This window comes from Hemitrygon akajei, chromosome 3 (genome assembly GCF_048418815.1).
Source record: "Hemitrygon akajei chromosome 3, sHemAka1.3, whole genome shotgun sequence".
NCBI lineage: Eukaryota > Metazoa > Chordata > Chondrichthyes > Myliobatiformes > Dasyatidae > Hemitrygon > Hemitrygon akajei.
In genome coordinates, this window is record NC_133126.1 from 126,090,122 (window position 1) to 126,115,208 (window position 25,087).

The 25,087-nt window shown below is 41.9% G+C and overlaps 1 protein-coding gene across 1 annotated transcript; it reads left to right on the plus strand.

Moving 5' to 3' along the window:
• The first annotated feature begins 1,065 nt into the window (after window positions 1–1,065).
• Window positions 1,066–23,886, plus strand: LOC140723731 (rho guanine nucleotide exchange factor 9-like). Its single transcript, XM_073038280.1, has 4 exons — window positions 1,066–1,163; window positions 19,904–20,035; window positions 21,505–21,781; window positions 23,666–23,886. Exons 1-4 carry the CDS (start codon window positions 1,074–1,076, stop codon window positions 23,785–23,787), a joined length of 621 nt encoding a protein of 206 aa, XP_072894381.1. The 5' UTR covers window positions 1,066–1,073; the 3' UTR covers window positions 23,788–23,886.
• The last annotated feature ends 1,201 nt before the right edge of the window (window positions 23,887–25,087 follow it).

Genomic DNA, 25,087 nt, shown 5'->3' on the forward strand with positions numbered 1-25,087 from the left:
GTCCTCTGCTAACTATACCGGCTGTTTATTATATGATTTTTCTGATCATTTCAGAAATTAAGAGGAAGTAAAGCAGTGATGTTGCATGAATTTGTAATATGCCAATGATAGACTGGGCTGCAGTTTTACTTTGGGATATTAAATTAGGATTATTGACTTTTAGCAACCTGTCATAAGGGGACAGGAGGCTGGACCCAAGCACAAGACACAGGCACCGAAGTACTAGGGGCAGAACGGGAACAACTAAACAATAGACAAGATGTGATGACCATGGTGTGCATGAGGGACATGACATTCAAGGTGATTCTGGGGTTCTGGGAGAGTCTTAGAATTCGGGCAAGACAGGAGGACCCCAGAGTTCGGGCAAGGCAGGAGGATCCCGGAGTTCACTGAGCAGGCTACATAACTCCTGGGCAGGGCACAGACCTCCCAGGCAGCAACACAGGGGCCTGAGCAGATCACAGGACACCTGGGTAGGTAGTAGGGCACAACCCATCAGCAGCAAGGGATAGGTAGGGGCAGAGTCCCCCACCAGGCAACAGCAGTCCAGCCAGGCTTGCCCGACAGAGGCAAGGGATAGGAAGGGAACTAGGTCCAGGGTGACTGCCAGACTTACTCAAAGAACTCATCTTTAACAAGGGGAACTCCTAGCCAGGAAACCAGAGGAACAGGACAACCTCCAACTCTACTTTGTCCCAGAGCCCCCTATATACACCACCAGCCAATGGGCATCAGGTGCACCTCCTTGAGCCCCAACAAGCCACGATGATCCACAAGTGTGACTAATTGGGCTCAAGGGCAAAAGGAGGGATGGCTACAAGACCCAGAGTCCGGAGCATGCGGACTGGATCAAGACCCGGAATGCGGGCTCCGGACTGGACCATAACACAAACATGCTAAATGAATTGGGAAAAAAGTATTCCTGTTGTTGAACAAAATGCTCAAATAAAAATATGATATCCATTTTCACCTCTTCATTTCAGGGTTACTACAAAGAGTGTCAGAAAGCAAAAGACTTGTTCTCTCACAAACGGTTGGTAACTCTCTTTTCAAACATCGGGGACATCTACCAAATGCACAAGAGATTGCTGTCCAGTATGGAGACGAGGTACAATTCACAGCAACCCCACTTGAGTGAATTTGGTGCCTGTTTCATTGAGCAAGTGAGTGCTGGTGAGCTTTTCCAATTTTCCTTTGACAAGTGTAAAATACCTGTAAATCCGCAAGCCACAAAGGTGGCTCTTGATATGTTTGAAGGAATTTTAAAGCAGCTTCAACTTGTTGTAAGAACAGTAGGGTATGAAACAATGTGAACACCACCAGCATGGCCAACTAGAATTGATGTTGGACTTCTGAGAACTCTGAAAACACTCAGCAGAGTGGAAGTTTTAGCTTTTGTCAGGACTGCTGTTGCATGTTGTAAAGCAGTACAGAGGAAGTGGGGTGCAGGGCAAGTGTAGATGAAAATACTAAACTTTGATAAAATGGAAGGCAATATGATAGGTATGATAATAGATCACCAGTTTCTGTAAAGTTCATGCCACAATTTTGAATTCAACATTTCAGACTATAGCATCTCATCCCATGTTTTAGCTGCTAGTACTGGTGATGCCTTTATCACTTGCATATCCTCTTTATTATTGGTTTGCTACTAAATCTTGTCTCAGTATCACCTCTGTTTATCTTGCATCATCATTTCCTTTGTCAAATACTTTCACTTGCTTTCCATCCCCTTTGAAACTTTCTATGATGGACCGTGGTGGCATCCGTTAGTCTCGCGAGACCATGGATCTGCGCCTGGAAAGTCTTGCTTCAGTTGCCATCGTGGTGAGGCGATGCTAGAGTGTCCTCTCCAGGGTGCAAGCCTGGGCAAGATTGTATGGAAGACTGGCAGTTGCCCTTGCTGCAAGTCTCCCCTCTCCACGCCACCGATGTTGTCCAAGGGAGGGGCAAGGGCCGATACAGCTTGGCACCAGTGTCGTCACAGAAGTTGGCAGAACGAGGTCGAAGGCAACGTCTGACTGCCTTAGGGACTCCAGCTCCATATTTGTCCTCAGGGTTTACTCCCGAAGCCTTTCCCATGATGGGGTATGGCCACAAGGCAGCAGAGATTTGAAATCAGAGTTTTCCCTCTCTTAGATGAACTGCCTTCCCAAGCTGACGAGCTCCATCTACCCGAAATGATGGACCATTGACCTCAAAATTTACCTCATCATGATCTTCGTCCATTTTGCTTACCCACATTGCCCTTTCCCTGTAGCCGTTCCACTTTATTCTGCAGTCTGTTATTGCTTCACCTTGTACTACCTCAAAGTACTGTAGTGATTTGAACACTAATGCAAGACAAGCTTTTCGTTGTACCTCTGTACATGTGACAATAACAAACTAATTTCAATTCCAATTCCAGTGTAGTCCTTTCCTTCTCTACTCAATTCCCTACCATTACATTTACACTTCTGTCAGTTCTTACAATGGACCATCTATCTGACGTGCCTGTGTTCCATCCACAATGGCCACCTACCACCCCCTATTGTAAACCATTCTAATTCCCCCTCCATTCCCATACTGACTTCTCTATCCTTGGTCTCCTCCACTGCTAGGTGAGGTGAAATGCACTCAAAGAGCAGTACCTAATATTCCACCTGCTTAGCCTCCAGCCCAATAACATGAACATTGAAATCTTCTCTTTTATGTAACTTGCTCCCTGTCTGTCCTTTCTCTTTCTAATCCACCCTTGCGTCCTCTCACACATCCCATTCTTTACAGCCCTTCCACCCCAGTCACCCATTTTCATTTTCCCTGTCCCACCTACTTCACCTGCCCATCAACCGCATACACCTACTTAATCTGCTAGTCCCTCCCCCACTTTTCCCATCTGCCCAATATATTTCAAAGTTCAAAGCAAAATTTATTATCAGAGTACGTACATGTCACCACATACAACCCTGAAATTCCTTTTCCTGAGTGTATACTCAGCAACTGAACAACAAACAGTGCAAATGGAAAAATATGTAAATAATAAATAATGAGAGCGTAATTCGGTTCACTATTTGTGTGTTGTAGGTCATGTCTAACCAATCTTAGAGATTTTTTGATGAAGTTACCAGGAAAGTTGATGAAGGCAAGGCAGTAGATGTCATCCACATCGACTTTAGCAAGGCCTTTGAGAAAATGCCCCATGGGAGACTGGTCAAGAATGTTTATTGCTTGGTATTCAAGATGAGATGGTAAATTGGATTGGAGATTGGCATCACAGGAGAAGCTAGAGAGCGGCAGTAGACGGCTGTCTATCTGACAGGAGGCCTGTGATTAATGGTGCGTTCCAGTGATTGGTGCCAGTTTCATTGTTGTTTGTCATCTATAACGTTAACTAAATCAACAAATTTGCAGGTGACATCAATATTGGGGGTATAGTGGGATCTGGACCAGCTGAAGAATGGGCTGAAAAATGGCAGATGGAATTCAATGCAAGCAAATTTATGGTGTTATACAATGGGAGGACAAACCAGGGTAGGACTTGCACAGTGAGTGGTAGGACACTGAGGAGTGTGGTAGAACAGAGGGATCTGGGAATACAGATTCATAATTCCTTGGAAGTGGTGTCACTAGTAAATACCATTGCAAAAAGAGCTTTTGGCACATTGGGTTTTATAAATCAAAGAAGTACAGCAGCTGGCAAGTTATATTGAATTTGTATAAGACTTTGGTGAGTCCTAATTTGGAATATTATGTGCTGTTCTTGTCACTTGCTTGAAGGAAAGTGTTCAATAAGATTAAAAGAAAGCAGAGAAAAATTACAAGGATGTTGCCAGGATTTGAGGACATAAGTTATAGGGAAAGATTGAAGAGGCTATGTTTTATTCCCTGAAACATAGGAGAATGAGAGGAAATTTGATAGAGGTATACAAAATTATGAAAGACATAGATAAGGTAAACACAAGCAGGCTTTTTCCACTGAGGTTGGGTGAGATACAACCAGAGGTCATGGTTTAAGGGTGAAAGGTGAACTGTTTAAGGGGAACTTCAGAGAGGGGTGCAAGTGTGCAGCAAGCTGCCAATGGATGTGGCGGATGCAGGTCTGATTTCCTTCTTCAAGAGAAATTTGGATAGGTGCATGGATGGGAGGGGTATGGAGGGCTGTGGTCCAGGTACAGGTCAGTGAGACTAGGCAGAGACCCAGACTAGATGGGCCAAAGGGCCTGCTTGTGTGCTATTGTGTTCAATGACTCGCTGACTCTAAGTGTGTGAATTGAGTCCTAGGATGTGGTCTAGTTTTTGCGATGGTAGGGAGCTCTGGGCTGTGGATCAGTAGAGTTGCTGCCATCAGTCATCAGGTGTGAGAATGTCTTGGAAGCCAGCAGAAGGATAAGGCATATGGGAGACATGAGCGGGCAAGGTTGAGCTAAAGGTAAGTAGCTGGGGAAAAGACCGGGTAAGTCTTTGATAAGTGGGGATAAAGGATGTCTGGCAGTCAGTCTGGCAGTCTGGCAGTCAGCTACTTCAGCAAGAGCATCATATTTGACTGGTTAATATTCCTGAGGGGATTCAGATAGCTGTTTTTTGGGGGTGAGGTGAAGCACTCGGGTCCTATGCTGGTTTGGGGGAGCAGTGGTCTGATGCAGGTTAAAAGCTCAGGGGCAACACACACAAAATGCTGGAGAAACTCAACAGGCCAGGCAGCATCTATGGAAAAGAGTAAACTGTTGACATTCCAGGCCAAAACCTTTCATCAGGAGTGGAAATGAAGGTGGAAGGAGCTTTTGGGTGTATCTTATGGATTAATTGGTCATTGTAAATTGTCCCATGATTAGGCTAGGATGGAGGCATGGTTTGAAGGGACAGAAGAGCCTTGTCCATGCTCTATGTCAATAAATTAAATAAAATAAAACAATAGATTATGGATCAAATGATGATAAATGGCATCGGTATAGATAGTGATGGGAAGGATGGGGGTTCTGTTGAAGGGTCTGTGTTGTATAACCCAGTGCTTTAGCTTTATGACTCAACTGAGACAATCCCCATGATAAAGACTCCACTTAAAATCCAAGCTTCTGGTTATTGCTTCCGAATGTGGTCTAGCCAGGAGTCCACATTTTTCATTGTGACCATCTGAAACACATTCCGCCACCATTCTAGAAGGCAGGCAGTTGTTTTAATATCCTGTGAGCCAGGTAATGATAGCTTGGTGACTGATAGACTTTGAGCAACTATGGCTGCCTCTGTGTCATCTATGGTATCACCTCCTCATTTTCCTCTCCCTTACTTGCAGAAGAAAGGCTTCATGTTGTATGTGAAATACTACACAAGTCACATGAAAGCACTTGAGGAATGGACTAAACTCATAATGGTGGAGAAATATGCTCACTTCTTTGAGGTTTGTCGAATGCATCAACAGTTGATCAACCTGCCACTTGATGGTCTGCTGATTGTGCCAGTGCAGAAGATCTGTAAATATCCATTATTGCTAAAGGAGCTGATGAAAGTCACCCAACCTTCCCACCCGTAAGAGTTAAATCTGCTACCTACTGACTTTATTTGTGAAAAATCCATGCAACAGTAAGTTCATACTCAGGAGGTTGCAACTTTATAAAACTCTGGTTAGGTCTCATCTGGAATATTGCATACAGTTCTGGTTGCCCCACTGAAGAAAGGAAGCTGAGGCTTTGGAGAAAGTGCAGAAGAGGTTTGCCAGGATGATGACTGGTTTAGAGGGCATGTGCTATAACAAGAGGCTGGATAATCTTGGACTGTTTTCTTTAGAGTGTCCAAGGCCGAGGGGAGATCTGATCGAGCTTTACATAATTCTAGGAGGCATAACTAGAGTGTACAAAGGGTAGCTGTTTCCATGTTTAGTACCGGAGGACATGCATCGAATGTGAGAGGGGTGTAGGGTAAGTATTTTACTCAGGCATCATGAATCATGCCTGAAATGTGTTGCCTGATAGGTTGGTGGAGGCAAATGCATTAGAGGCATTTAGGAGACGTTTAAATAGGCAATGAATGTAAGGAAGATGGAGGGATTAGGACTTGCTGTAAGTAGGAGGGATCTGTGTTTGGGTGTTTTGACTTGCTTTTTAGCTGGTTCAGTGCACCATTGTTGACTAAATGGCCTGTTCCTGTGCTGTAGAGTCATACACAAGTACAACACAGAAACAGGCCCTTCAGCCCATCTCATCCATGCTGAAACCATTTAAACTGCCTGCTCTCATCAACTCCTACCAGGATCATGCCCCCACCCCATACCCCTACCATCCATGTACCTATCCAAACTTCTCCTAAATGTTGAAATCAAGCTTGCATGCACCACTGGTGCTGGCAACTCATTCCACTCTTTCACAAACCTCTGAGTGAAGAAGTTTCACCTCATGTTCTCCTTAAACTTTTCATCTTTCACACTTAACAGATCACCTCTGGTTGTAGTCCCACCCAACCACAGTGGAAAAAGCCTGCTTGCATTTAGCTTTATCTATACCCCTCATAATCCTCTATCAAATCTCCTCCAAATCAGATGCAGATTCAGATTCAGTTTATTGTCATTTAGAAACCAAAAATGCAATGCAGTTAAAAAATGAGACAACGTTCCTCCAGAATGATATCACAAAAGCATATGACAAAACAGACTACACCAGAAAATCCACGTAACGTTTGGCAATCCCCAATCCAGAGTCTGGAGAGGCTGCATATTAATATCGCACTACCGTCTAGCACGTTCCCCGGAAAGGAGCTCCAACTCCACCAGACAAACAAGACCAAAAACTAAAGCTACGAGACCTGCACAAAACCATATAGTTACAACAGTGCAAACAATAGCATAATTGATAAAAAAAAGACTATGGGCGCAGTAAAAATAGTCCAAAGATGTTAAAGGGCTATAAGTTCAAAAGAAATCACCACACAGCTTCCACAAGTCCCCAATGTCCCGACAGACTCGCCATCCCACACTGGCGGCAGAAGGGAGTATCCCCCGCTATGGATTTCCAAGGCGCCCCCCCGACTCAGCCTCGCAGACGCAGCACACAATGGAAGCTCCATCGAAACCAGCCTCACAGACGCAGCACACACCGAAAGCGACCCGAGTCCGTCGAACCTCCGAGCCGACGACCATCCCCTCCGGCACAGCTTCTCTGAGCACCATCCTCTACCGAGCATATTAAGATGGCCCCACCAACAGCCATCAGCAACGCAACCCCAAGGACTGGGGGCCTGTTCTTCCCAGCAGAGTCCCGGACCTCACAGCAGCAGCAGCAATGAAGAAGGTCTTCCTGGAGATTTCCCGATGTTCCTCTGTGCTCCCATGTCCGTTTTCAATCGATTATGATGAGCATTGCACCCCACTTCACAAATAACAGATGATCAGCTTCGGAGTGGCCGCTGCAAGCTGGGTCGCGCCGCCATCTTGGATCTTCTACATTCCAAGGCATACTGTCCAAACATATTCAATCCTTCCTTATAGCTCAGGTCCTCCGGACCCTTGTAAATTATTTCAGTACCCTTTCAACCTTGTTTTCATCTTTCTTCTAGGTCGGTGACCAAAACTGCACACAATACTCCAAATTAGGTCTCACCAATATCGTATTATATAACATCCCATTTGTGAAGGCCAGTATGCCAAAAGCTTTCTTTATGCCTCTATGTACCTGTGACATCACTTTCAATGAATTATGGACCTGAATTCCCAGATCCTTTTGTTCTCCCACACTCCTCAGTGCCCTACTGTTCACTGTATAAAACCTACACTGGTTGGTCCTACCAAAATGCAAAACCACGTAATTGCCTGTACTGAATTCTCTTCTCCACAGGACCCCCTTCCCTGGAAGAGAGCCCAATGATCCAAAAATCTTCTGCCATCCCTCCTACACCAACTCCTTTGCCACATGCTAAACTGTATAATCTTCCAAGTTCTGGCCTCACTAGCTCGTGGCATGGGTAGTAATCCTGAGATCACAACCCTGGAGGTCCTGCCCTTTAACTTAGCACCTAACTCCCTGAACTCCCTACACAGAACATTGTCACTCTTCCCACTCATATCATTGGTACCTACATGGACCACAACCTCTGACTGTTCATCCTCGCGCAAGAATGCTGAGGTCTCGATCCCAGTTGTCCCAGACCCTGGCAGGTGGGAGACAACATACCATCTGGGAATCTCGATCTCATACACAGAACCTCCTTTCTGTTCCCCTAAGTAACAAATCCCCTTTAGCCACAGCTCTCTTCTTCTCCCCCCCGCCCGCCTTCCTTTCTGAGTCACAGAGCCAGACTCAGTGCCAGAGACCCGACTGCTGTGACCTTCCTCTGTTAGGTCATCCCCTTCCTTAACCGCATCTAAAAATGATATACCTGTCGTTGAGGAGGATGGCCACAGGGGTACATTGCACTAGCTCCTTAACCGCTTTCCCATTCCAGGCTGTCACTCTGTCTCCTGTGTTTTGCACCCTGTGTGTAACTACCTCTCTATACGTCCTATCTATCACCCCTTCAGCCTCCTGAATGATCTGGAGTTCATCCAGTTCCAGCTCCAGTTCCTTAATGTGGATTGTTAGAAGCAGCAGTTTGATGCTCTTCTTGCAGTTGTAGTTGTCAGGGAGACTGGAGGTCTCCCTGCCTTCCCTCATCCCACCAGAGGAATGTTTTGCTACCCTGCCTGGCATCTCTACTATTCTAACTAAGCAAATGTAAAGAAAGGGTTGGGGGGAACTCTACCTAAAGCTATTCTTTTTTGCCTTTTCTGACTGAAGCCTCTCTTTGGTGAAGCCTTGCAGAACTAAAGCCTCAAAATCTTCACTCAAACTCTGTCCACTCTGCACTTGCTCCAGCCTTCCTTTAATTTGTTCTTGCTAACCAATCCCAAACACCGATTAGTCATTCCCCTGACTTGAGCCAAAGCTCCAAAAAAAACTGTTGCAAGTGGCTTTTATAATCCATTAGCAAACCTGAATGAAAATCCCCCTCTCAATCTCCCTAATTTATAGGCCTCTACCATCACACCTAGCAATGTGTCCCATGCACTTACCACACTCTATACAAAAAAACTACTTCTAACATCCCCCCCATACTTTCCTCCAATCATCTTAAAATTATGCCATCTTGTATAAGCCATTTCTACCCTAGGAAATAATTCGCTGGCTATCACTCTTTTTATGCCTCTTATCATCTTCTAGATCTCTGCCAAGTCACCTCTCTTCCCCTTTCAGTTCAAAGAGAAAATCCCTAGCTCCTTCAACCTCTCCTCATAAGACATTCTCTCTAATCCAGGCAGTATCCTGGTAACTCTCCTCTGCACCCTCTCTAAAGCTTGCACATCCTTTTTATAATGAGGCAACATAACTGAACACAATGTACCAAGTTTTATAAAGCTACAACATTACCTCACAGCTCTTGAACTCAGTCCCCCAACTAATGAAGGCCAACACACCGTATGCCTACTGCATATTTCAGAAGACTTGATGCCCCATGTCACAGGTGGCACTAAACAGGCCAGTCCCATATGATCTCCAACCATGTAGGCCAGACAAGGGAAATGGGGGTAGATTGATGGATGTTTGAGTGCAATCAACATGAAGAGAATCCCAGTGATGGTAGAGAAACACCAGGGATCAGAACTGGGTGTGGGATCAAAACTGGTACCACCTGGCTGTTGCAGAAGTCATCATTACTGGAGCTGAAGACAGTGGGAAAGTGAATGGTGAGTCTATAGTAGTTGATTGGCAGTGAGGAATAGGTTGACTGATGCACAGTTAGGGTCTTCGTTGAAGACTAGAGGTTGGGTTGGCCACCATCTTGGAGTCAGATGAGGATTAGGAGCTACAGGTGGGTGGATGGGGTGGAAGATGTTATTATCCCCTGGGTTAGCTGATTTAAATACATTACAAAAATGCCAGCATCAATCTCCATAGGTCTTCACCTTCTGAGATAGATAAACTGTAGGTCATCAAACACTTACAAGCACTGTGATGGTCTATGGTCTCCATGGGAAATAAATGCAAGCAGGAAAATGCATTTGCATTGGATATCAACAAGAATATCCACACTTCCACATTCATTACTCATGGAGATCTGTCTCTGTGTGTATCAACAACTCTGGGAAGTGCATTACTCCTGAATTTCCCATGCATTTGGATTTTTAAATTAAAGTTGTGGTACATGGTGCACAAAAGCATAATGCTTATTTAATCTCATTTCTACACATAAGTGTCCCGACTAACATCTGAAATTAGTTTCAGTACCATGGTTCATCACAGTGCTGAAACCAATTTTTTTTTTAAATTTACTTCCAGCGATCTCTGCGCTGTTTTGCCTCAGTGAGTGAACTGGTGAAAATTCTAGAGAAAAGTAAAGGGAAAGAAGTGTATATCTCTTTTCACCTTTTAGATGGTGGAGAAAATTACAAAGAGTAAATAGTCACCAGAGGCATTGGACAATTTATTGTGAAACCAGCCTGATTTTTCTTCCTTTAGCTTTACTGAAAATGTATCCCCATTGGTCAACTAAAAGTAAAGGAGAAGTGGATCTTGCATTTTCTTTACTGAGTAAGGAGAAAGTAATCTTAACAGATTTACTGAGAAATAAACAAAAACATGACAAAATGATTGCTAATTTACCACACCATTATGATGAGGGCTGGGCCACTGATCCAGGGAGTTTAATTCAAATCCTACCATCAGTTCAAATATCCTGTTGTCAGTTCAAAAAACCAAATATCTTAAAAATGCAAAAAAGAATGATGGGAATGAGCCTCTTTGCCCCTCAGCTCAGCTTGTTGCTCAATATTATCATGACTAACCTCAGTCCTGGCACCCATTCTCAGGACCAAATGCACGATTGGTTCTCTGGGTTAAATCAGGTCCTCAATTTCTTGAGCTTGCAAAAAAAAAAGCTCCCTCCACTTAAGTATATGAATCAAAATGTGGCATTAAAAATAGCAGGAATAGTGACCAAGAAACTACTAAATTGATATCATTACCTATTTTCATGTCCTTTAGCAACTACCCTTACCCAGTCTAGTCTACAGATGACTCCAGACCCACCAAAATGGATCATGTGAACAATTAGAGTGGATGAGATGATATCTACCCCTTCTACCTTGAAGTAATTTTGCTATGATTGTAGAAAGTTTATTTATAAGCTTTTCTCTTGATTTACTGAGGGATTATTCGAACGTGGAAGAGGCTGTGGTTGTCATGAGGGAAGTTCTTGATGCGATTAATGCTGAGAAAGGAGAAGACCAAGAAGATAAATTAACAAAGTTTCAGAAGTCTGTTTTAAATTGGAAGGTAAAAATTGGGAGAATTGGGAAAAATGCTTTGCCTTCTCTTTAGCCTCCTTCCCAATATGCTAAGACAAAACCTATATATCTTTTAAAGCATTGACACTGGGTGAAACATTTGGTTACACTGAAATATCACTGCAGCAATTTAAAAGAATTGCTAAGTCCATTAAGAGCAGTGGTTGCTGCTTGCAGTACAAGCTTCTGGTATTTTTTCTGCCAATGGGAGTTAAATGAACAGCTCATAAATGCTGCATTACTGTGACAATGATCACAGGAGAGATCATCACACCTTACCAGACCTCTCCCCAAGGTGGCTACAGAATAGCTATACAACAGGCTACTGTGGAGATGAGGGAGAAGAACATTGCAGCCAAATCCTCTGCCCTTCTTTCTCTCTCTTTCCCCTCTCTCTGTCCTGCCCCTTTATTTTTGCAAATAAGACCATAAGATTATAACATACAGAAAACAGAATTAGGCCATTTGGCCTTTTGAGTCTGCTCCACAATTTCATCATGGCTGCTCCATTTTCTCCCTCAGCCCAAATCTCCTGCTTTCTCCTGGTATTCCTCCATGCCCTGACTAATCAAAGATCTATCGATCTCTGCTTTAATTATACTCAATGACTTGCCCTCCACAGCCACCTCTGGCAACGAATTCCATACATTCAGCACTCTCAAAAGTGGCCCAGATAATGGAAGTCTAAAAAGAAACAGAAAATTGGAAAACACTCATCAAGTCAGCCAACATCAGAGACTCTGTCAGAACTTAATCAATGTTATTTTAAATGGCAAGTGGAATTTAATCCTGAAATTTGTGTGATGATCCATTTTTGAGGACTAGAAAGATTAGAATATACACAAAGAATGTTAGGGCCCCATGAAGTAATGAGAAATAGAGGACTTTGGTGTGCATAGCCAAGGATCTGGCATTGGTGGTTAAGAAAGGATAAGGGCTACTCACTTCATTAGCCATAAAATATAATAATTGGAATTGGTATTATTATTTTTACTGAGATACAGTGAAAAGATTGTATTGCCTACTGTCCATACTGATCAGATCATTGAGGTAAAGCAAAGTAAAACAAAAACAATGCAGATAAACACAGCTGCAGTGTAAGTGCAGTGCAGGTAAACAATACAGTGTAAACTCAATCATGAGGTAGACAGGGAAGGAACCATTTTGTAGACTTATAACTGCAGGGTAGAAGCCGTCCTTGAGCTTTGTTCAAAGTTCAAAGCAAATTTATTATCAAAGTACATGTATGTCAGCATATACAAACTTGAGTTTCATTTTCTAATGGGCATACTCAATAAATCCATTAACCATAACAGAATCAATGAAAGACAGCACCGACAGGGAAGAATACCAATGTGCAAAAGACAACAAACTCTGAAAGTACACAAAGAAAGAAAGAAGGAGTGAGAACTTGCGATGAAGAATTCTTGAAAGTGTGTCCCTAGGCTGTGGGAGCTGTTCAGTGATGGGGCAAATAAAGTAGTTATCCCCTCTGGTTCAGCTGCCTGATGATTGAGTAATAACTGTTCCTGAAACTTGGTGGTGTGTATCCTGAGGCTCCTGTTACTTCTTTCTGACGGGGGGAGTGAGGAGAGAGCATGACCTGGTTGGTGGGGGTCTCTGATGATAGATGATGGTTGGTGGGGGTCTCTGATGATAGATGATGGTTGGTGGGGGTCTCTGATGATGGATGATGCTTTCCTGCAGCAATGCTCCATGTAGATGTGCTCAATGGTGGGGACAGCTTTACCCCTGATAGACTGAGCCGAATCCACTACTTTTTGTAGGATTTTCTGTTGAAGGGCGTCGGTGTTTCCATACCAGGCTGTGACGCAGCCAGTCAATATACTCTCCAGCACACATCTGTAGAAGTTTTAGATGTCATGCCGAATCCTCACAAGTAGAGGTGGGGCTGTGCTTCCATTGTGAATACATTTATGGGCTGGGCCCTGGCCAAGTCCTCCGAAATGATAGCACCTAGGAATGTAAAGCTACTGATCCTCTCCACCTCTGATTCCCCGATGAGGACTGGCTTAGATAGTGGTATGTGCTGTTGGGCTTATATATCTTCTGCCCGATGGAGGGAGGGAGAAGCAAATGTCCAGGGTGGGTGGGTTAACTAAATGGCAGATAGACCACAACTGAAGTTTTGTATGCAGCTTTTTTACACTATAGGAAATGTAATTTCTTGAATGTTGTCTAAGATGAAGCATGTTAGCTATGAGGAGAATCGGGTTTGGCTAGCTTTGATTTTCTTTAAGGGGAAAAGGCTTGATTAAAGTATACAAAATTCTGAAAGGTAGAGATAGATAGGGCTTTAGTAAAGACATCCAGAACCAGAGGGCATAGATTTAAGATAAGGAGATTTAGAGGAGATGAGAGCAAGAAATATTTCACCAGAAGATGGTTGAAATCTAGTGAACTCCCTGAGGGCATGAGAATGACAGGCACTCTCACGAAATTTTAGAAGTATTTAGATGAACAATTGTACTGTGAAGGCATAAAGGCTATGATTCAGTTGCTACAAAGGAGAATGAGCATAAATATGTGCTTGATGTTTGGCATGAAGACTGTGGGCTGAAAGGCTTATTCACATGGTGATTGATTATGATTATCTTTTGAAAGAAATTGCAACAGATAAGTTATTGAAAAGTAGGTGAAATAGGTATAGATTGTATATTCTTTTAAGGGTTGTAGGCTTCATAAGCTGACCAGTATTTAATAGCCCCTCCTCAGTTGAGTGGTGTGGCAACAACAACCTTGCACTCAATGTCAGTAACGCCAAAGAGCTGATTATGGACTTCAGAAAGGGTACGAAAGGGAACATGAACCAATCCTCACAGAGGGATTAGAAGTGGAGAGAGTGAGTGTTCCTGGGTGTCAAGACATCTGAGGATCTAAGCCAACACATCAATGCAGCTATCAAGAAGGCAAGACAGCAGCTATACTTCAGTAGGAGTTTGAGGAAATTTGGTTTGTCACTTAAAACACCAGAAAACTGTTACAGATGTACCGTGGAGAACATTCTGACTGGCTGCATCGCTGTCTGGTATGGAGGTGGCGTGCTACTGCACAGGATAAAAAGAAGCTACAGAAAGTTATAAAATTAGTCAGCTCCATCTTGGGTACTAGCCTCCATAGTACGCAAGACATCTTCAAGGAGCAGTGCCTCAAAGAGGCGGTGTCCATTATTAAGGACCTCCATCACCCAGGGCATGCCCTCTTCTCATTACTACTATCAGGTAGGAGGTACAGAAGCCTGAAGGCACACACTCAGTGGTTCAGGAACAGCTTCTTCCCCTCTGCCATCCAATTCCTTAATGGATATTAGACCTGTGAATACTACCTCACTTTTATTATTTCTGTTTTTAATTTAACTATTATATATATATATATTTACTGTAATTATTTACTTATTCTTTTTTTCTATATTATTATGTACTGCATCGTACTGCTGCCACGACATTTGCTAGTGATAGTAAACCTGATTCTGATCAGTGTCCTTGCCTTATAAATGATTATACATTCTTGTACAGGGAGAAAAGTAGGTCTCCATAGAGACCAAAGCGCAACCTGTTCACGGAGTAATCAGAGATGTGTGAGATCTTAAAATAAATAATTCTTATGTGCAGCACTAAGGAGAAGATCACGGCAGATTGAGAGGGCAGGGGGAGGGACAGTGATAGCATGGTTGTATTAAGAAGGAAGAGATGTTAGATGCCTTGGAGCAAGTAAAGGTGAATAAGTACCTAGGGCCTGAAGAAATATGCCCCATACAGCAACGGACGGCAAGCAAAAAGATCTCCAGGAAATTATTACATCCTCGCCAGTACAAGTGAGTTACCAGAAGACTGGAGGACAGCAAATGTAGTTCCTTGTTCAGAGTGGCAGTAAAGATCAGCCAGATAACTACAGACCAGTGAGTTTTTTTTATCAGTGGTAGGAAATTATTGCAAATAATTCCAAGAGACAGGATTAATCTCTGCTTAGATATTGATTAAAATGGTTTAATTCATGGGAAGTTCTGACTCACTAATTAGAATTTATTGAAGAGGCAACTGTTAAGTACAAAGTGGTAGGAGTTGTCTGCATGGGTATGAGCAAGACTGTTGGCAAGACTCGGCGTGGTAGGCTATTCCAAAAGGAGGAAGCGCCTGGGATCCGACGCAAACTGGCAAGCTGGATCCAAAACTGTCTTGCTAATAGGAGGCACAGGGTGGTGTTGGTGGGTTGGTTTCCTGATTGGAGTTTGTGGCCAGTGGTGTACCACAAAGGTCGGTCTTTTGACCCTTGATGTTTGTGGTATACATGCATCGCTTGTACAGTATGTTCATGTAGGAAGTATGAAAATGACACCAAAGTTTGTGATGGTGTAGTTACCAAGTCGGATTGTCAGGCTTCAGCATTATGCTGAACAGCTGGGAAGCTGGGCAGAGCAATGGCAATGGCATTTGATGGTGACAAGTATGAAGTGATGCATTTTGGAAGATGAAATAAAAGTAGCCCTACACGTTATCAATGGAAGGACACTGGGGAGTGCTGAAGAACATTGGGATAGTGAGGTACAAATTCATAGAACCCTGCCAATGGCAGCGTGAGTGGTGAAAAAGATGTATGGGACGCTCACTTCCATCCCATCTTGTACAGAATACAAGAGCAGCAATGTCAAGCTAAGTATTTATAAAGCATTGGTTATGCCACAGGAGTACTGTGTGAAGTTCTGTGGGAGGACGTGAGAGAGTGCAGAGGCAATTTGCCAGGATGTTGCCTGGATTGGAGCATTTCAGATATAAGGAGGAACTGGATAGGTTGGGTTTATTTTCCCTGATGCAGAGGACCATAAGACAGGAAACAGAATTAGGCCATTCAGCCCATTGAGTCTGTTCCACCAAGGTTGATTTATTATCTCTCAACCCCATTTCTTCTTCTTGTGGGATAATGTCTTTCCTGACAAGTAGGGGCTGCTTTACCTGGCAGGTGAAACTTGTGCCTGTGAAACAATCTCAGGCTCTGGCACCTTCTTCTTGGTGGTTGGAGGATTTGACTCTGGGACTGATGAAAGTGGTTCTGACAGATCTGGATACCTTTCTTCTCTAACAACTGACTCTGCTTTCCTCAGCTGATCAATGTGCTGTCTCCAGACAACATCAGATGCAATGTCCACTCTGTCCAGTTCTGTCCTTAATCTTTCTAAGTACCCACGTTTGATCATCTTTGCAGTACCTCACCAGGATTGCTCATTCTGCAGTGAAACATTGAATCTCTTTGCTTAAGGTGCTCTCAGTTCATCTCAGCTATTGTCCTGCATAATCCTTCTGAGATTGGGTTTCATTTTTCAGTTGTGTTCTATTGCTTTTCAAAAGCATCCCAATCCTTTAGCTTCCCACTAAGTTTTGTTATATTATATGCCCTCTCTTTTGCTTTTATGCTTTCTTTGGCTTTCATTGTCAGCCATGGTTGCTTCATCCTCTCTTCAGAATGTTTCTTCTTCCCTAGGATGACCTGATCCTCTGTCTTCCAAATTGCTCCCAGAAGCTCCAGTCATTGCCGTACTGCCAGCATTCCTGCTAAGGTCCCATTCCAACTTTGGCCAGCTCCTCTCTTGTGCCTCTAGAGCTACCATGTCTCAACTGTGATACTGATGCATCTGACTTTAGCTTCCCCTTTTCAAGCTTCGGGGTGAACTTTTATCATGTTATGATCACTGCCTCTTTAGGGTCCCTTTACATTAAGCTCCATAACCAAATCTGCTTCATTACACAACACCCAATCAAGAACTGAGCTGCTCTAAAAAGTTATCTCATCAGCATTATACAAATTCCTTCCCATGGGATCCAGCCTGATTTTTCCAATCTGCTTGCATGTGGAGACACATGATAAAATAAGCCGAGGTCAACATGGGTTTCTTGAGGGAAAATCTTGCCTGGTAAATCTATTGGAATTGCAGATGATACAAATGTAGGTGGAAGGGAAGGTAGTGTTAAGGAAACAGGGGGGCACTTAGACAGATTAGGAGAATAGGCAAAGAAGTGGCAGATGGAATACAGTGTCAAGAACTGTATGGTCATGCTCTTTGGAAGAAGAAATAAAAGCGTAGACTATTTTCTAAATGGAGAGAAAATGTTATTTAGTTTAACATCTTACCCACACCCTTAGTTAAGTGATTCGCTAGGACCTTATTCCAAACGTGACTCAGGTGGAGTCCTTTCCATGGGAATAGCTCCCTCCTTCCCCAATACTAGCGCCAATGTGCTATGAATTCAAACCCACTTCTCCCACATTAATCTTTGAACCACACATATGATCTTATTAACCCTGTGCAACTTGCACATGACTCCAATAAAAAAATTGAAAATTATAATCTTTTTGGTCCCTAGCTGCTCAAATTCCCTCAGCAGAACCTTTTCCTTGTTCTCCTATGTTGTTGGATCATGAGGTCTGGGCCTTTCTCCTCCCACTCCAAATTCCTCTGCAGTTCAGATGAAATGTCCCAAACCCAGGCACTAGGCACACAATACATCCTTCAGGATTCTGAATCATTGTGACAGAGAATTGTGTCTATTCCCCTGTCTGTACTATCCTCAGTTACAACTACATTTCTCCTCTCCCTCCTCTTGAGTGGCTCCCTGAACTGTGTGGCCACAGTTCAGTTTCTCATGCTTCCTACAATTCCCACTCTCGTCCTCTGAAGGAATTTCAGACCTATTGGGAAAATAGGCTGAGGCACCTCCTGCCCTACCACTTGGATCCCCCTACCTGCCTCACTCGCTATCTCATCCCTGGCAACAGACCGAATTTGAAGTAGTTACTCTAATGGATGTGGCCGTCTCCTGAAACACAGTGTCCGGGTAAAACTCAGAATCACAGTGTTTGAAGCTCAGGATCCAGGCCATCAAATTTGAGCCTTGGTTCCTTGAGCATCAAGATGTGGTCACCAAGAAGCTGAGGAAAGATCCCAAGAGTGGTGTACAAAATTATGAAGGGAATAGATAGGTTAGACAGTAAGATATTCTTTCCCTCGATGGAGATATCTAAAACAGGAGGCATATTATAAGAACAAACACGAGGAAATCTGCAGATGCTGGAAATTCAAACAACACACACAAAATGCTGGTGGAACACAGCAGGCCAGGCAGCATCTATAAGGAGAAGCACTGTCGACATTTCGGGCCGAGACCCTTCGTCACTCCTGATGAAGGGCCTCGGCCCGAAACGTCGACATCGCTTCTCCTTATAGATGCTGCCTGGCCTTCTGTGTTCCACCAGCATTTTGAGTGTGTTGTAGGCATATTATAAGGTGAGAGGAAAGAGCTTTACAGGGGATCTGACAGGGAGTGTTTTCACATAGGGAGAGGCTGGAATTTGGAACTTATTGCCTGAGGAGTTGATGAACGCAGATACTCTTACAACATTTAGGAAGCATCCAAGTTAATCATATGATTTACCAAATCATCGAAGTAAATGAGACAACTATAGACAAGTACAAAAATCAGCCTGGAAAAGATGGGCTGAAGGGCCTGTTTCCCTGCTGTACGACTATGAATCAGTGATAATGGAAGGTGATGAGAATGAAATAAATGAGTGCCAAGTGCAAGTCTACATTTTAATATTTCCTAATTTATTGTTCAACAAAACTATAATTGGTATCAAACTGCTTGCCAAAAGCTTCCTGCAGTTTATATCACTATATTACAGATCGTGAATCAGTAGAATATTTTCTGTCGTATAACTTGTCATCTTGATGATAAAAGTAATTACTTGCCATTGCTGACACATTCAGCAGATAATTCCATGCCGCCTCTTCCAGCAGAAAATTCTTCGCTTTCAATTCTCACAGAAAAACCAAATGTATGTTGCAAATAACACACCATAATTTCTGTGGCAAGAAGTGTTGTTGAACATAATAATACCTAAAAAGGCTGATGTAAAATTAGTCGGAGTCATAGAGTCTTACAGCACAGAAACAGAGCCTAGGGCACAACCTTTTGGCCAACTACACAAATCGCCTCTGACTGCATTAGCTCTGTATCCTTCATTGCTTTAGCTGTTGAAGTACATTTGATACCACTGTGTTCCAGGAACCAATGATGGTGTGAATGACTTTCCCCTCAAGCCCTCGCTAAAACTCACTCCTCACACTTTGAACTGGCGCCCTCTTATTTTTGATGCCCCTATCATTGGAAGAAGATTCTGTTAATATACCTTATCTAAGCCATCTGTTATTTTTAGTGTGAGATTTTGTTTTAGAAATTACTGTTATCTTAATATTAAATGGACACCAAGGGGTCAAATCTTGTTAGGACTTGTCTGTCACTATTCAGTACCACTGATCCCGTTGGTGAGGAATCAGCAGAGCTCCTTTCATTATTACAACAGTGAAGGTCTACCGTCCCATTCTACATTTCAGGAGTTAATCCATTGGAAATAATTGCACTATTAAGGCATAAGGAATTGTGAAGGCGGTAAACATTCAGACCCGCTCAGCACTTACTAAGGAAGTTCACAATTCCCGAAGATCTGTGCTCACCTTTCATTCCATATCCTAGGCCAAATAGCTGAACAAGTGCAAAAAAAAACATAATAATAGAGCTGGAGCTAATGAAATGTTTATATTCTCAGGGTGATGACCTTAAACTCCGGAGCACAGAATTGATTCATCGTGGTGATCTAGTTGTGGTTAGTGAACCAGGTGCCAGGGCAAAGAACTATACGGCTTACCTATTTGACCATCAGATGATTTTATGCAAAAAGGTAAAGTCCCAGCTAAGAATTAAAACTTCAACGTCCTGAATAGCTAGTTTAAACACTGTCTTGCCATCTGTGCTACCAATATATTTTGTTTTCTTACTTTTATTTACTTGTTTTCTCATTGAAACATTGTCTTCACCGTTAATCTAAATGCTAATGTTGAATATTCTCCAAACGAGGTTTTATTTTAAGTTTTTTAAATGTTTATTGCGATACAGCACAGAACAGGACCTTCGAGCCTTGTAGCCTAGCAACCTCCAAGTTAACCCTAGCCTAATCACAGGACAATTTATAATGATCAATTAACCTACCAACAGGAATGTCTTGTGGACTGTGGGAGGAAAGCCATGTGGTCACGGTGAAAAGTTACAAATTCCTTTCAGGCAGCAGCAGAAATTGAACCCAGGACGCCTGTACTGTAAAGCGTTGTGAGAACCACTATGTTGCCTCAGGACTTACATTACCATGTCCATGGTTGAGGCCTCCAACATTTTTCTTCTTTCCCTGACTCCCTTAATGCTTTTTTGACTACTCCATTCCAGAAACTAATGCTACAGGCTGATGGACTTAATTCTTCTTCTATACATGCTCTCTGTATTTATCACATCCAACTGGGGACCAGAGTCTACAACTTGTTCCCACTGCCTCCTGGCCAACCACCTTCCCCTCTGTGATATCTGAATTTCACCATCTGTTTCAAGCCATTTACTTCACCTCCTACCATTCTCTCATTAACTAGTCCACACGTTATCCTTCGCACTGCATAAGGTCACAAAAATGTCTAAGATGGTAGGTTGAATTTACAGAGCAGTAATGTATTGGTAGGGCATCAAGTAGAAGGTACAGGTGTCTCAAGACTCACATTACCAGGTTCAAGAACAGTTGCTACCCTCAACCATCAGGCTCTTTAACAAAAGGGAATAACTACACTCAATTAAGGACTCTTTTATCTTGTTATTTCATGCTTGCTATTTAGTGCTTTGTATTTATTATCCATATTTGCACAGTTTGTTTACAGTTTACAATTCTTGATGTTTACTATTTACAGATCTAGTTTACAACTAATGTTCTATAGATTTGCTAAGTACACCTGCAGAAAATGAATCTCAGGGTTGTGTATGAGCAACATGTATGTACACTGATAATAAATTTTACTTCGAACTTTGAACTTTTCTGTATAATTGCTCATGTTCCTCTCACTTTATGGCGATATGTACTAAATGTAAAACATTCCACCACGTCAGACATTTATGGGGTAAAATATTGCCTGTACTCTGTACTCCATCTTGAGCTCTGGGCAGAGCTATTAAGCTAATAAATGAGGTAGACAGAGAGATCTAGAGTTCATCTTTAACATACATGGGCACCATTTAAAGCTGTTCAGTTGTTGATATATTAGGTGGTGATTAATAAATTGAAAATACAAAAAGCTGGCAATATGATTAACAGATGTGCTTTGGCATATTTCACAGGATCTGATACGCCGTAACGTACTTTACTACAAAGAAAGAATTTTCTTAGAAACCTGCCTAGTGACTGAAGTGAATGATGGAAATGACATGGAATTTGACTGCAAAGTTAAATATGCTTTCAAGCTTAGAAGCAAGTTTTTTGAAGAGCGGTGTAGACTCATGTTTGCAAAAAGTCTCGCAGACAAACAGTTATGGCTGCATGCTTTTGAGGAGGAGAGAAATATTGCTTCAGGCAATAAAGTATCAGATAAAAACAAGGATGTTGATCTAGGACTGGGTGAGAAATCAACGTCCCTTGTTTGAAATATTTATTAGCCTTTCTATAGTTAATTAAAAATGACCTATTGTACTGTATATACTATGGGTTAAAACACAAATGAAGAATTCAATAAGATTATTTATCCAAATGTTCAGTCATGCTGCAGATAAGTAGGCACCCTTGAAGATGTTATGTGCTGCTTATCCCTTGACTGTTTTACTTTAAAGCTTGAGTTTTGTTTAAGTTGATTCTTCAGTTTTCAGCAAAATGGGGTATCTTCACTTTTCAAAACTATCAGTCTCCATGAGGCACAATTAAAAATAATAGAAATGACAGACCAGTTTGGACTCCACCTTACTTATTTCTTCAACAAAACCTTCTGCAAGCACTTTTTTCTTTCTGCCTCTGCTGATCAAGGAAGCCTACGAATGAGCTGAATTGGTTAGTAGACATTGTGAGCACTCAGACAGACTCAGGATACATTCTGAAAACGAGATGAAAATGTAACTTCAACATGATTGCCATTTATTGCTGTTGGGGTTTTATCAGTCATGAATTCCTTAGCAATTAAAACATCTTTCAAATGTTTTTGTTCTACTGCCAATAAATTACATTTTAAACTTTGGAGCCTCCTCAAAGACATGCATGCAAATAAAATTAGCAGAAACTTCCAAAAGTTAGCAACTTAAGGTTGGACTTCTTTTCAGACAGCGTTTTAAAGCAGCCCATAAAAAAATAGAAATCATAGAAATGCTATTTACATTGAATAGAAGAACAATTCAAATATTGCAGGTTTTATGTGCATTCAGCCAATGGTGACAGAAATTATGCTGGAATGGACAGTGCTTTTGAAGAGTTACTCCCAAGTGTTCCGTTTGGATATGGCAACTTATTGCAATTTATTGGCAGCAGGACAAAGGCATATAGAAGATTGTTTATTTACACTTACTAAGCAAATTCAGCATTGTACCCCAGGGTAATCAGAAAATGATCTTGTATATCTTTTAAGTCATTGTCAGGTCTTTAATATCAAGTTACTCATGGTTGGTGCATTGACACCATCTTCTTATCAGTGCATTAATTAAAAAAGGACCAAAGTACTACTTGTAACAATAATGCAATGTTTCCTGCACATTTCAAAAAAGTTCCAGCTCAACTAGTAATACAACTGGATGACAGATCTGAGCAGACAACCAACACAGAGGCTGTGGACAAGAAGGCCCAGAGTTGCCTTGACATCCTGAGGAGACTGAGGTCCTTTGGAGCATGCAGGCCTCTCCTTCACATGCTTTACCAGTCTGTTCGCACCAGTACAATCTTCTATGTGGTGGTGTGCTGAGGCAATGGCATCAACACAGGTGATGCCAACAGGCTCAATAAACTGATTAGAAAGGCTGGCTCTGTTATGGGAGCCAAACTGGACACATTGGAGGCTGTGTCATTAAAGAATTGAGTTGAAATTGATGAAAATGTAAAGATAATACTGCAACAAAGGGCAAATGTGAGAATTGGCCCCACATTTATCAGGCCAAAATAGTAATATTTAACTGCAAATATATTTGATATAGAATTTTTAAATTATTTTAAAAATATTTTCTTTTTTTTCATTATTTGTTATACAGTACGTAATTCTACAATTAAACCTACAGCTACTATGGCAGATATCTGGGAAATATTACAAAGAACAGTTACTAAGCAACAGCTAAGTAGCTCCCAACATAAGATAAATGTCATTTCCCAAAACAGTTACGGCCTAACAGTCCTTCAAAGTCTGGCAAAGTTTAGGTGGATATCATTCTTAACTTAAAATCATGATTGGTCACTGGAACTGATGATCAAAGGTAGTAGTTGATTATTCTTCTTGATGTGAAGTCTCTAACATTCACTTTTCTTCTGTTTCAGAGGACAGCTTCTATGACTTAAGATCACCAAACGTTTCAAGTGTCCAGCAAGAACAGTTCTCTTTCTTATTTCAGCGCAAGCGCAGGAAATCAGGGTACAAGTTCAATCCAAAAATCAGGTGATCTTGTGATGAAAACATGACCATGCTAATTGAGGGAATTACTTGCAGATTAGTTGCACGACCAGAAATTTATGCACCTTGTGGCAAAGACCGCACTTCCACTTGACAACTGGAATCTCAGAAGGAAGTGGGATCATGCTTTGTAACTACTGCGCTGCTGACTGTTGCAGATTCATCTGTTCAAATGAAATTTCTTCAGAGAATATAAATTTTTATTGGGCTCTCGATCGTTTGTATTTTACAGTGTCATCATCAGGAAACAACAAAATTGCTATAAACAAGACTCCCACCTTGTTGTTTATTTTCTTTTGTGCTTTAGATTACGCTGTTATCTTAATATTATTAATTCCTATGTATTATTTCATCACACAGTGAATTTGAACTACCATTTCAATGTCTCTTTGCCAATCATTTAGGGAGAACAGGCTAAATTAATCACACACAATTAAGCTATTTAAAAATCCTAACTTAAAAGCAGAACGCTTTGTCAACATCCAATTGATCACATTTGTACAAACCCGCAACTACGCAAACAAGGATCTGGACTAAAAGTCAGCATTGTAATACTCAAACACTGCAGTGATGCAGAACTGTCCGCAATTGATTGTCTGTCCGTTGTAAATCCAATTGAATTTAACGTGCGATCAATTTGGCAGGGAAGTGCTGCTCACTTTTTTTTTTATCACACCAATGTCCACTTCATCAGCATTTCTCCATCTCAAAGTCTTCAACTGTAACAAGCATAAAGATTAACAACCTTTCTCCCTCATAGCTGACTTCCCAAATATGAAACAATCTCATGTGGTTTATTGCTATTGTCAAAACTGATGCAGAATAATGAATAGGCTGCAACAACTTGCATTCATCTTCATATGGATAACATCCAACAACATCCTCGTGGTGCAAAAAGAAATATTGAAACTGCAGAGACAGTCATTGGTCAAAATATGAAATACTCATTGATTTGCAGTGGGAAATAAATCTGGAATTGGAATCTAAGTTGATTTATTATTGTCACATTTACAGTGAAAAGCTTGCATTGCATATTGTTCAGAGAGATGAAATCATTATGTGGAATTTGTTGCCACAGGCCTGATCCTGAAGTGTATTTAAGGCAGAAGTTGATAGTCTCTTGATTAGTCAAGGCGTGAAAGGTTATGGGGCTTCAAGGGAAATTGATCCCTCCAAATGGCCTAATTCTGCTCTTTTGTCTCGTGGTCGTTACATAATGAATTGAGGTAGTACAAGGTAAAGCAATAACAAAATGCAAAATTAAGTGCAACAGCTACAGGGAAAGGGTA

What these genes read in the sequence shown, in the direction of transcription:
- LOC140723731 (XM_073038280.1), top strand. Translation starts at nt 1,074, where the DNA reads ATGCACAAGAGATTGCTGTCCAGTATGGAGACGAGGTACAATTCACAG. An exon ending in GTGCCTGTTTCATTGAGCAA is followed by an intron (nt 1,164 to 19,903) that starts GTGAGTGCTGGT and finishes TTATATTCTCAG; the next exon opens with GGTGATGACCTTAAACTCCG. An exon ending in AGATGATTTTATGCAAAAAG is followed by an intron (nt 20,036 to 21,504) that starts GTAAAGTCCCAG and finishes CATATTTCACAG; the next exon opens with GATCTGATACGCCGTAACGT.